Source organism: Solanum tuberosum, unplaced genomic scaffold (genome assembly GCF_000226075.1).
Source record: "Solanum tuberosum cultivar DM 1-3 516 R44 unplaced genomic scaffold, SolTub_3.0 scf00083, whole genome shotgun sequence".
Classification (NCBI taxonomy): Eukaryota; Viridiplantae; Streptophyta; class Magnoliopsida; order Solanales; family Solanaceae; genus Solanum; species Solanum tuberosum.
Genome location: NW_006239015.1, coordinates 775,162 through 787,966, shown reverse-complemented (window position 1 = coordinate 787,966; position 12,805 = coordinate 775,162). Strand labels below are relative to the sequence as shown.

The 12,805-nt window shown below is 31.4% G+C and overlaps 2 protein-coding genes across 4 annotated transcripts; one reads left to right on the top strand and one right to left on the bottom strand.

The window, feature by feature from the left end:
• Nucleotides 1–650: 650 nt before the first annotated feature.
• LOC102604611 (uncharacterized) lies at nucleotides 651–3,898 on the top strand. 3 transcript variants are annotated; one of them, XM_006347018.2, is made up of 4 exons: nucleotides 651–747; nucleotides 890–1,009; nucleotides 2,947–3,146; nucleotides 3,283–3,898. In XM_006347018.2, the coding sequence occupies exons 2-4, from the start codon at nucleotides 920–922 to the stop codon at nucleotides 3,539–3,541; spliced, it is 549 nt and encodes a 182-aa protein (XP_006347080.1). In that variant the 5' UTR covers nucleotides 651–747; nucleotides 890–919; the 3' UTR covers nucleotides 3,542–3,898. The 3 variants fall into 3 exon arrangements, with proteins under 3 accessions (XP_006347080.1, XP_006347081.1, XP_006347079.1); XM_006347019.2 differs by having other exon boundaries at nucleotides 696–786; XM_006347017.2 differs by lacking the exon at nucleotides 651–747 and having other exon boundaries at nucleotides 823–1,009.
• Nucleotides 3,899–5,611: 1,713 nt separating this feature from the next.
• Nucleotides 5,612–6,460, bottom strand: LOC102604286 (dof zinc finger protein DOF2.2-like). Its single transcript, XM_006347016.2, has one exon. The coding sequence runs from the start codon at nucleotides 6,458–6,460 to the stop codon at nucleotides 5,612–5,614; it is 849 nt and encodes a 282-aa protein (XP_006347078.1).
• Between the last annotated feature and the right edge of the window lie 6,345 nt (nucleotides 6,461–12,805).

The following is a 12,805-nucleotide window of genomic DNA, read 5'->3' as shown; positions in this document are numbered from 1 at the left end:
AAGGATAGTAGTATTACTGGAGTAATATTGTTTAAGTCATCTCTGTTTTGGATGAAAAAAATCTAAAGATTCTAAACAATATCACACGAGATATCAATAACTTGTTTTGCCTTGAAACTCTGCATGTGAGTAAATTCAATTTGTGCAATTTTTTTTATTATTCGTCTATAATTTTTTGATGTTTTTCTTAACGTGATTTGCTCCTTGTGGGACACACGTGACCACTTTAAATTTCCTTTACTGGACACGTGACCACTTTTATTTAAAGAGGAAAACAGTAGCTTACTAGCTTTCTACCATTAATTTTTTTTAATAATTTGATAAAGTTAGTAACTAATTTGATATCATAAGTTAAAGGGATAATGTGTACTGGTAAGGGTCGTTTGGTTCAAGTACATTCAAAAATTAAATTGCATAGATTATTTATGCAGTGATACTGGCTTAATATCTAATCTCAGAATGCTTGTATAATTTATATATTATATGTTTTATACACAACCAATTAAATATTACATTATCTTTTACAAATTTTTATACTGAGATTAGTTGCACTAATAACACAACTAAGCCACCTCTTAAAATAGGTAAGTTGGGTTTAAACTTGAACCTATTTTTATATTTTCCAACATTGTGAGGAGTGAGGACTGAGGAATATTGTATCAACAAAGCTAACTTTTTTTTTTTTTTTTTTTGTATAAATAAGTTGAAAAAAACTAAAGTAACGTAATTTGTACATCTTCTCAGAAGGTTCCTTCCATAGCCTTGTACCTTTTGCTTCCTCCCCAAGTACCCCTTTAAATTCAAATACTTTTTTCTTCTTCTGGATATGCATGATTTTTTAATTTTGTTTTGCATAAATATATTTGTTTAGGTTTGATTTTGGTTGCAGAGAGCGAAAATATAAAGTTTGTATAGCAAGATGGCTTCAACACTGTTACTGGTTTTGGTTTTTGTGCTTGATTTGATAGCTTTTGGACTTGCTGTTGCTGCTGAGCAGAGGAGGGCTACTGTGAGTTCATTTCCGATAATTCTTCTTCTATTTTGCTCTTTCCTGTATGTTTTTTTGTTATATTCTTCGTTCAGCTTTCAGTATCATATTATATACTACTGTAGTGGGTTTTTTTTGGTGTGGGTTTGTATGTTGAGGAATTGAAGAAATTATGTAGCTATTTTAGAGGGTAAATAAATTCTCAACCCATAAAATTCTTCGTGCACTATGAACAGTAATTATGGTTTAACAATAGCCAGGTTGAAGATCGTTGGATTATGTTCTAGTATATAGTTTATAGCTTGTTGAGGTGATATCCATGGAAGGACCCAGAAGTTGATTTAATAAAATTGAAAAAAAAAAGGTGGGGTGGGATATTTTGAATTTTGAACAAGTAGGGTCATCCCTCTCTACTGGCCTACTACATGTGTCTGCTAGTTGTTGTCGACTATCAGATTATAGTCTTATTTCTTTCTTGGGTTTGGCAATATGGGACCTCTATGTATTCTGCTATATTGAGTGGCTTCTCATTTCTCGTATGGTGACTCAACTAGTAATAATTATTATCTCAGAAAATCATTTTCTAACTATCTGAGAAATTTAATCCTCATTTTATGTAAGTAACGTCTTTTAAGTCTAATTAGAGGTTCTTTGCAAATAAAGGTTTTGTAAATTTTACACTTACCCCTATTTGAACTTAATGTAAGCGTAACGACATCAACAACTTAACTTTAATCTGACCAGTGTTGGTAAATTGGATCCTTGCTTCCATTATGTTTTATGTTTGCTAAGGCCTAAGTTCACATTGATACCGTTCATAGATCTACCTCGTTCGCTTTTATTACCATCTATTGCCATAGTGTCACATCTACAGATTAGTTTGCATATGCTGAGGCTTGTCGTGATATCATGTCAATATTGTTACCTGAATGAAGGACTTGGTGACTTAGATGCTTTTGGTTATGTCAATCAAATATTTTAGTTAGAAGCATTATTTGTACATTCTCATTTTTATATAAGCATGTGAACAGATTTGCAAGTCTGACCAGAGATAATTCCCTGTCCAACTTCTCGGGTGTGGATAAACTTGGAAGGAGTGGTAGTTATATCCTTAATTCAGTTGATCTAAAAAGGTTGTTTCGATGAATCTTTGAGATTTCACAAGTGACTTGATGCTATTTTAAGATTTGGATAATGAAATTAGAGAAGTAACTTGTTCAGTCACATCGCCATATAAACAAGTGAGTGGATTAGGAAGTGTGACCAGAGATATTAAGTACATACAGACCTTGCCTTTCAAGATACTATGCATCAACTTCATTGAAACTCTTCAATTAGTACCTTCATGGTATTATTACATCTTGCTTAGTGTTCTCTCTTCTTCCCTTGAATCTCTGTGTGTGGGGTTGAGAGGTGAGGTGATTATAATCTTTTGTTAAGTCTGTACTAAAACAACCCCAATATGTAAGTCTACTCTCTAAGAGAGTTAACCAATGTTGATGTCCTTGTTCAAATGCAAGTGGAGTGGAAGTTGTCCGAGCATGTGAGTCTTTACGTGATCTGATGTGATCAGAGTTCTCATTGACTTTTTGAGGTTAGAACAGACAGGAACCGATCATGACAGACTAGTTCTGCAAGAACGACAAAGTTACCAAGTAACACGTACATATTCAAAATGGACATGGTTCATAGCTTTCGTGCAGGGACGGTTATAGTCGTTGTAGGAGCCAACTTAGATGGTGGCCTAAGAGGAAATATGAGATTTCAGAGCAGTTAGAAGAAGTAATTGATAGAAATCAAGATCTGCGCTAATTGCTTAGAGGTTTAGTTTAATATTATAAAAGCATTTCTGACTTAGCTATTTTGGCTATAAGGTTGATGCTTCTATACTTCACACAATATTTAGTACTAATAATATACATTTTCAGTAAGTTTAATTTTTGGGTTCTTTATTTCAGGCAACGATCAACAGAGATGCAGAGTATAATTACTGTGTATATGAGTCAGATGTTGCAACTGGCTTGGGTGTGAGTTCATTCTTCTTTCTTTTAGCTAGTCAGCTCCTCATAATGTTTGCAAGCCGATGTTTATGCTGTGGGAGGGCACTGCGGCCAGGAAAGCCCCGATCATGGGCTATTGTCTTGTTCATCACCTGCTGGTATGTTTCTCTGCAAACATGGTTCATGAACTGCATTTTAGTGTTTGCTAGCCAGAGTAGAGACATAATGATTTCACTGATGTATGTAAGAATCTAGTCAAATATGTGAGAAACAATTATGTCTTGAATTTTTCAGGGTCACCTTCTTTATTGCTGAAGTGTGCTTACTGGCGGCTTCCGTTAGGAATGCATACCACACAAAGTATAGGACTTACTTGGTTCAACATCCTCCGTCCTGCGAGGTTTTGAGGAAGGGAGTCTTTGGTGCTGGCGCTGCTTTTATTGTTTTCACTGGCATTGTCTCTGAACTTTTCTACGTCAGCTATTCCAAGGCCGATGAAGGATCCATTCCTCCAAGAATGGATGGTGGCATAAGGATGAATGCGTTCAGGTGAACCCATTGAGGAGAAGGAGGTTTTGGTTGTACACTCACTAAGCTTTTGCACTTACTTAGAATGTGATATTGGTAACGTGGTATACTTAACCCTGTCGGGTTGGTGATTTGACTTCAACAAAATTAGAGATTCTGATCATTTGTTGCGACTTATGTGCATCCTTCATCATTGTTCAAAATTGCTGAGTAGGGATATAGACATAGATAGGTATGACTGCTACTTGTGAGTTCTGTTGTACAATGTTTTGAAGAGAGTTTTTCTGGGGCCTGATGAGGCAAAAAATAGGTTGTCCACCTTATGATACCTTGAGATGATTCTAATGTTCCTGTTGCCATTTCACATTCTGTTCTAGTACCATATTCATTTTTCTTGACAACTGAGACATCTCCGAGAGCTGTTGGCTCACAGTTTGAAACTCGGTGAATAATGTGCCTGCCCGCCCTACTACTATCCTTCTCCACTTAGTTACCGGGCTTGTCTTTGGAAGTGTTTGAATTCATGACATATGCCTAACTCACACTTGTATATAACAATAGAAGGGCAAGGTATTTCTTTGGACATATCTACCTATCAAATACCCAAGTCGTTGTCCATATTCTTGACTTTTTTTATATTGGAGGTCATCATCATCTTGAAGGGTCTACTTATTATTTATTTTCCATTCTAAACATAATTTGCATATTTCTAAATTGTTAATTTAAATGGGGTTAAATACCTGTTATGTGATTGTGGTAAGAGTTATAAAATATGTTATTATGTCATGTATAACTAATTAAGATATATTTTCACCTCACTTGATCATTGTAAAGTTATGTAGTTAGTGATAAAATCCGATGTAGATAAATAACATTTTTTTGGTGAGAACTCTTCATAACTTTTCCTATGACCAAATATACATGGTGGGCAGTGGACTAATCATAATGCACAAACTGTTACATTTCGTTCGGTAGATGATTAGAAGTATTAGATATTAATTTTGCGGATATTAGTTATTTCATCTTTTATTATGTATAAGGTAAATAGATAATACAGAAATTCCCCTATAACTTATTATACACATATTAGTAATGCATTCTAAATTTCAAATGAAATTTCGTATTAATTTTATACATGAGTAATTTTCTGACTAACTACCAATTAACTTATACCAAAATTAAGATACTTCTTTACGAGCTACCAAACGATCCCATATAATTCAACAACAACAACAAAAAACTAGTACTTACAAGAAGTTCAAAAAACACTATGATTTTTTTCATCTGTCATAGTCTTGGTGGACAGAGTTACCTGATACCTATTGCTGATAGGAGGTGACAGATATTCCATAAAATTAGTTGTAACGCACAAAAATTAATCCAAACATCACGATCGTAAAAAATAAAATAAAAAACTAGTACAAGAAGTGGGGAGCAAGAGGGAATGACTCCCCAAGCAATTAGACAGATGTAGAGAAGAAAATAAATCTTGTGAAGAATTATTGATGTAAAGAGATTAGACATATATATCCACAAGAAAGAATCTTCCAATTCCATTCAATCACATCTATATCTTCCCACCACTACCTAGCTGGAATAAGACCCCATCAGTCTCTTCCATTCTAAATTCTAATTAATCTGTACCTCTCAATATTCACACCCTTTCCTATCAACATTTAACGGTAACTGAGTTAATGTTATTATATTCAGAGTCGCTAAAATCTTTAGTATCATTTATATAAAGTATTAATTATAAATATTGATATTTATTATTGTCGATAAATATAATATAATGACAATTATATTATTACCGCTAAATTCTTTGTTATAGGCTACACAACCTTTGTGTACTTGTTTTCTCATTCACAATCAAAAGAGAGAGTGGAAAACACAACATTATTATAGCATGAAAGCTGATTATAAAAAGGGATATACATTTTTTGAGGAAAAAAAAAAGGTTAATGGTAACATTAATAGTACTAATTAACAAGACTTAGCTTGAACATTAGCCCAGCATGAACCCAAATTAAATTTACATCAAAACAAATCCTTTAATTAACTAATCAATATACAAACATTTCTCTTGATCATCCTCTTATGGTTTGATCTCTAAATCATCCCATGCTTTATTGAGATCGGCTGCATTACTCAACGTCTCGAATTCGTTCCAATTCCAGTAATTACTTGACATATTTTCATCTATAATAAGATCATAATTGCTTGTTTCTGGAACTTTCCATGGCTCATGAGAAAGAAGATCATTGCTGCTTGTAATTGGCATAATTGTAGTGATTGTTGACTCCTCCAATATTGTACTATCAAACTTCCCCATATGTTCATAATTATAATAAACATTTGAAGATAATTGAGTATTAGTACTAGAATTGGGAATTAATGAAAAATGTGTATTCCCATGATCTTGAGAAATATTTGAAAATATGTCATAAGGTAATGAGTATGAAGGAAGATTTTTGATATCTTCATCTATAGTACTAGTAATAGTACTATTTCCCCTTATTGTGACACTTGGCAATATGGAACTTGTAATACTATTGGTCATACTCGTTGTGGTGATTAGTGGACACCTCTGATCATTTACTTCTAATCTGACATGTTTCCTTCCAGTTATATGATCAACGGGATCAGTAGGCCTTAAACGTTTGTTTTTTCTCCCACCGCCTATCGGAACGTTACGAAGGGTGCCACCTTCGGTCCAATGCCTTTTACAACCTTTACAATAATGTCTAGGCTGTGACTTGTTGTAATTGTTGTAGTAACAAAATTTAGTGTTGATTGAATCACACCTTGGACATTTCAATTGCTCCGATTTCGGTGGCGGCTGCCGCCTTATCGACGGTGGTTCCGGTGGAGTATTGTGGGTGGTGGTGGTCCAATTATCTAGACCATCATCCTCAATTGAAACCAACTTAGTATTCAACCCCATAAATCGATAAACAAATGATCCCTAACTAGCTGAGTAGTGAAATATAATTTTAGTATATAGGAGCGAAACAATCAACCTGTTGATTTCTAATGTGTAATTTTTTGCCTTTGGATCTTGATACAAGAAAGAGAAATGAAGATGAAGAGAATTGGAGTATTATTATATGGTGAATTTTCTTTGAAAGAGAGAATATTATTTATGAGGAAGGTGATGAGAAATGAGAATGTATATCACTAGCTATTTTTTATTTTTTTTAAATGTGAAAGTGTGTATATACTTGTGGAAGGGGTGGTGGTCTATGGGGGCTATCAATCTATCTGTAAAATTAAAATAAAATATAATTGTATATAATAAGATCTAGATATAAGATATATATATATATATATATATATTTAATTTCTAGGTATATATGTATATATCACTTGAGAGCAATAGTTGTATTGTATGGTTTTGATTGAAACTTGTGGCTTGTGGGGTGCAGTCTATATTAAATTATGACTCTTAGGTTTCATTTTAGCAGACAATCTATAACATCCCCTCCCATTATTATTGTATTATTTCATCTTATAATTATTTATTTCAAATCGAATGTTGCTTTCTTTTTTTCTTGATCAATAAAAAGTGTTAATTGCTGTTAAAAATATATAAATATATATTTCAGTAATTAAGTTATTATCGTCAATTAATTATCGTTAAAGATTATTTTTAATATAACGTAATCAACAATGTAAAATAGACATTTACACTATTAAATTACAAGAGCCAAGAGGTTAGTAATTAAGCGTTGTTCATCGATACATAGCCTGAAATAAATGGTAACTAGCTAGTTAATTATAAGTATGTTGTAAATTGTAACATGTTAAATTACAATGATTATTACAGCTAATCCTGGTTGTAACATTAACTTTTTAGTTAAAAAATGAAAGAAAACGGTAATTTAAAGTAATTTTAAATACACTTTTTCATCACAATTACTTTTTCTAATTCATGTAGCTGTTAAAAAAAAACATTTCAATTTTCATTTATCGACATCCATATGTTTTGGCGTGCACACCTTCTATTCAAATCTTATACTATACACTATCCCCCAAAAAATAAAATTTAACCTAAATATATAATATACTTTTTCGACAAAAAGTGTTTAATCTATCCGTTTTACTTTCACAGTATATAAACACGTTCCTAAGAGGAAGGTCAAGCAGGGGCAAAACTAATGTATAAAAAGAGTATTTAAAAGACTTAATAATTATAGTTCAAATTCTATATTTACGAAAATATTTAAAAAAAATTAAAATTTTAAATTCTGCCTCTGCCTCAACTCGGATGCGGAAATATATGTACCGACGGTAGTGGGAGTTTGGTAAGAGAAATGTTCCATTCTATATACTAAATTTGTATAGAAAAAGGGACCATATGTTACATATGGATTATTGAGTTAGTGATGTGGTCAATTACTCAATTAATTAAAAGAAAAAAAATAAAGGGAAACCAACAAATAATATATACAGATCCAAGAAGATGCTTACAAAAGGGTACCACCGTCCTTTTTTTTCTCATATTCCCATAAATTACATATACAAAATTGTTTTTTCCAGTCAAGTTCATATAATTATTTTTAGTGAATAAAAGGGATGGTCGGTTTGATATTGACTCCATGTGAAATTATTATGCTAAAAGGGGGTTAATGAGATTTACATGTAGAGTTTGGGCATATAGTGTGGAAGTAATCTATTTGGATGGTTGTTAGGTATTGTTTTAGTGAATGGATTATTCTATATCGTTATTTGTCGTAATATAATATTACGTATTAATAATTTAAAGGATAAATTTATTTAAGAAAAGTGGGTTACGTGTTAGAGTTATTATAAAAAGATAGAATAAAAAAATATTATTAAATAATAAATAAAAATAAAATGAAAAGAAAAAATAAGATAAGGACACGAATACAGTAAATTGGCTATTACACAAAATAGGACTTTTCAGTTTTCCTCATCACCTAATGATAGATTTAGCGATACGATAAACAAAATTTAAATAATAATCAAAATAATCATTGTATTCAATACAATACAGTGACTAACATCCATCCAAACAAGGAGGCTTTTAGGATGACATACACTTATAGAAAATACATAGGTGTAAAAAAGTACTTTCGTCATTTCATTTTAAGTGTCTTAGCTTGACTAAATTACAGTAAGCATAAAGAGAAAATAAGACTGATTTTTTAATCTTATAGTCTTAAACTAAGTTATATACTATGATAGTATGATGTATTGTATTTTCTAAAACAAGAACTGAAAGATGTAATTTGACGTAACTAGTAAAGTTATTATCACGTAATCGGGAGCTCACGCATTCAAACTTGTGGTATATATATGGTCCGGCTCTTCCTTAGATCCCGCCAATAAGTAAACATAAAACCAAAACATCATGGTCATTATTTTCAATGGTATGATGATGAATGTGTTGGCTGCAACATTATCCAGTCGTAAAAGTCAGCGGTAGTGTCAAATATGTTTGGTGTTGTTCATTTCTCGATATGTACTAAGATATGACTTCTATTATATAAATGACGGAATTATAATTTTCACCAGGAGGATTCAAAATATAACAAAGTAAAAATATAGAAAGAAGTCAAGAAAATTCAACATTTACTATATGTACGTTAAACATAAAAAAAAAATGGATGCAACTATTCTAAACTATCAAAAACAATCTATATTGACGGTTGAATTTCCAAATCATATAAAAAGATCAAATTACCTCAATATCTTAATGTGTGCATCCGTGAAGTCCCATCACCATCCACAACATTTAAAAAAAAGGAAAAAAAAAAGTAGATGAATATTCAAATGAAATTAATTAAATAATTATAAATATGAAAACCACATGCATGTAATCAAAAGATGGTGGTTAAGAGGAAAAGAAGTCTAGTCAGGCATATAATTAAAATTCCCTAGATGTTAAATTAGTAAGACATATTTATTATTATTAGTACAAATCAAAGAAATCAAACGTGGTCGGTTTGTTAGGTACTGTCACTATGAGAATGTTTTTCCCCTTAAATATTTAAAGAAAGAAGACAAAAAAGAATATTTTTTGGTCGGACAACTAGGACTTCTTCATAGCTTAGTTATAAAGCTTAGATTCAAATTAATTAAAATAATGAATTCAAGTTGAAATTATGAAGACGAAAAATCATTCTAATTTGACAGCCTAAAGTGTGGATTAATTTATTGACAATAACACGTGTGTACATAATCCCACTATATCGATTCCTAGTGTTCTAGGTATATATTAAGCAACGTCCCACTTATTCTTAACGATGAATCAAGTATTTTCACAATATATATAAGAATAATAACTATGTAGTATAATTTTCTACCGAATGGATTTCAGTTGACATGTGTTTTGAACAAAGATGTCTCCATCACTGCTTATTCTATGTTCGATCCTTTAATTAATTTTTTTTTTTGTTTTGTTTATTGTATGAATGTTAATTAATTAATGGGAGATATCATTAGACATGATGGGGTTTACCAAACAAATGGACCACTTGAGAAAAAAAAAAGATTTGTATGATAAGGTTCCAGCTTGGTTAAATCATGAATATGAAAATCTCATCCATGTACTAAGTCAGATAAAAGGTGCAAAATATATTCATCATCATATATTTCCATCAAGCCTAGCCGCCCATTTGCATGATTATAACCACTATGCAATTCTGAACCAGAAAAAGCTATGCAGAGAATATAATGTCATAATAATTACTAATTGATGATATAAATTTTAATTATTTGGTGCAGATACTTCTTAGACGAATATTTAATTCATTACAAAAGTAATAAGATACATAATATCGTTATTTAATCCTTTGTTTTTTTGTTTTCACCGTTGTTTATGAATCCTCAACTACTAATTATAATGCAAAAAGAGAAAAGAGGTGAGCTTTATTACTAGTTTCGTTCTATTTCAATTATTAAAATCCTTGTAGGCTTTGTATGCTATTTTTGTGGGGTAAATATATATGGTGGGCACACATGAAATGGAAAAATGTAATCACCAGTAATAGTTTGTACAATCACGTGAAATCTAAGTAGGAGTTTGGCCATGCGATATCATATCACGATGTGGTATCGTCAGATGGAATCAGTGTTTGGATATGTGATTTTACGCTGACTCCATCTCATGAGATGTGATTTCATATTCTCCAAAAACCATGATATGGAATTATATGGGAATTTCATATCATGATTTGAGATATTTTAATACAAAAATTGATCCACGAGTTTATATTCTGTTAAAACAACCACACATTTATATCTACTAACTATTTATTTCATATGTAAATAAAATTTATAATCACATCATTACTTTTTAAAATTTATTATTCTCACCAACATATAGTCACTTTAACTCATACCAACCGATTGTTGAGTAATAAATTTATTTTATGGCCTTAATAAGTGCACATTCATATTTTATGTGTAAGTTATTAGTATTTAGTTACATATTTCCTATCAACTTTGTTTAAAGAGATAATATTTATTTTATGACTTTGCATTGTCTTGGAAGCACTATATTTTTATTACTCTTACAAATATTATTTTTATGAAGTGCATTCTATAATGCTTCCAATTTATTTTATGTTCACCAAACTAATATTGATGTATTTTTTTATTTGGTAGGATTGTGTTGGTGCGATTGATGGAACATATATAGAAGGGGAGGTTCCTAAAGCGGTGCAACAAGCATATCGTAATCGCAAAGGAAGAATATCACAAAATGTCTTATGTGTTTGTGATTTTAATATGCAATTTACCTTTGTTGCTGCTGGTTGGGAAGGTACTGCACATGATAGTAAAGTACTTGAGAATGCACTTGTTGAACCAACGTCACAATTTTCATTTCCGCCACATGGTAACTTTAAATTACATCCTTAGAATAAATATTATTTATTTACACAAAGCTATCTCATTTACGTCACATGTGCTTTTAGTAATTCTTTATAAAATGTTTATTGGTAGATAAATATTATGTTGTTGATGCTGATTTCCGGAACACAAAAGGATTTATTTTTAGCTCCATACAAAGGACTACACTATCATTTGCAAGATTAACGAGGAAGTGAAAGAGAGCCTCAAAATGCCAAAGAACTGTTTAATTATAGGCATTCATCTCTGCGCAATGTGATTGAACGAACTTTTGAAACTTGAAAAAATAGATTTAGAATACCAAAACAAGTCATGAACCATTATGATATTAATACACAAGTGAAAAATTGTCATAACTTGTGCAGTATTACATACTCCCTCCGTTTCCCAAAGAATGACCTGGTTTGACTTGGCACGGAGTTTAAGTAAATAAAGAAGACTTTTGAATCTTGTGGTCCTAAATTAAAGTTATGTCAAATGTACAAAATTGCCCTTAATCTTGTGGTCTTAAACATGCCACGTAGGAAAGCAAAAAGTAAAATGTTACCAAAAAAGGAAAGAGGTCATTCTTTTTTAAACTGACTAAAAAGGAAAGGAGGTCATTCTTTGTGAAACGGAGGGAGTAATTATTTGTGAGAATACCAAAGTACTGATGGAATATTTATGGTCTATGAGCATGAAAAAATAGTTGCGGATGATATTGACCAACAAATGGCTCAAAGTAACAATGTTGGTTCATCTTCTCAATCACATGATCGAGAAATGCAAGTTCAACATGAGAAAATTGTCCGTACTATGTGTAAAGATTATATTAAAGACTAATACACTACAATTTATATTCAATTTTTTTTATATTAAATTAAAGTTAGATGAAACAATTACTTAAGTGGAGAACAAATAGTTTTGTAATAATTTATTATGCAATTTTATAATTTTTGTTTATTTGATAAGATTGAATAAACAATTGAGGCTATTTTAATAGTTTTACAACTTATGAGATTTTTATGTTTATGAGAAAATATACAACACAAAAAATTCTATATCGCATGTCCAAACAAAACTTCAATTTCATCTCATAATTCCATATCATGATACCATATCGCATGGCCAAACGGGCCCTAAATGAAAACTAAAACTAAGATTACGACGAAGTCGAGCATATATCAGAATTAGGGCATGAGATCTTCAATGTTCAAATACAGCTCAACGCATGTAGAAATGAAACCAGAGGTACAAACTAAGCACATTTCATAGGATAGATTAAGAGCCTGTTTGGATGGGCTTATAAGCTGGTCAAACTGGCTTAAAAGCCAGTTTTTGACTTATTAGAGTGTTTGGCAATTATCAAAGTGACTTATTTTAAGTCAAAAATGACTTATTTTAAGCCAAAAGCTAAAAGCTAGGGGGGGGG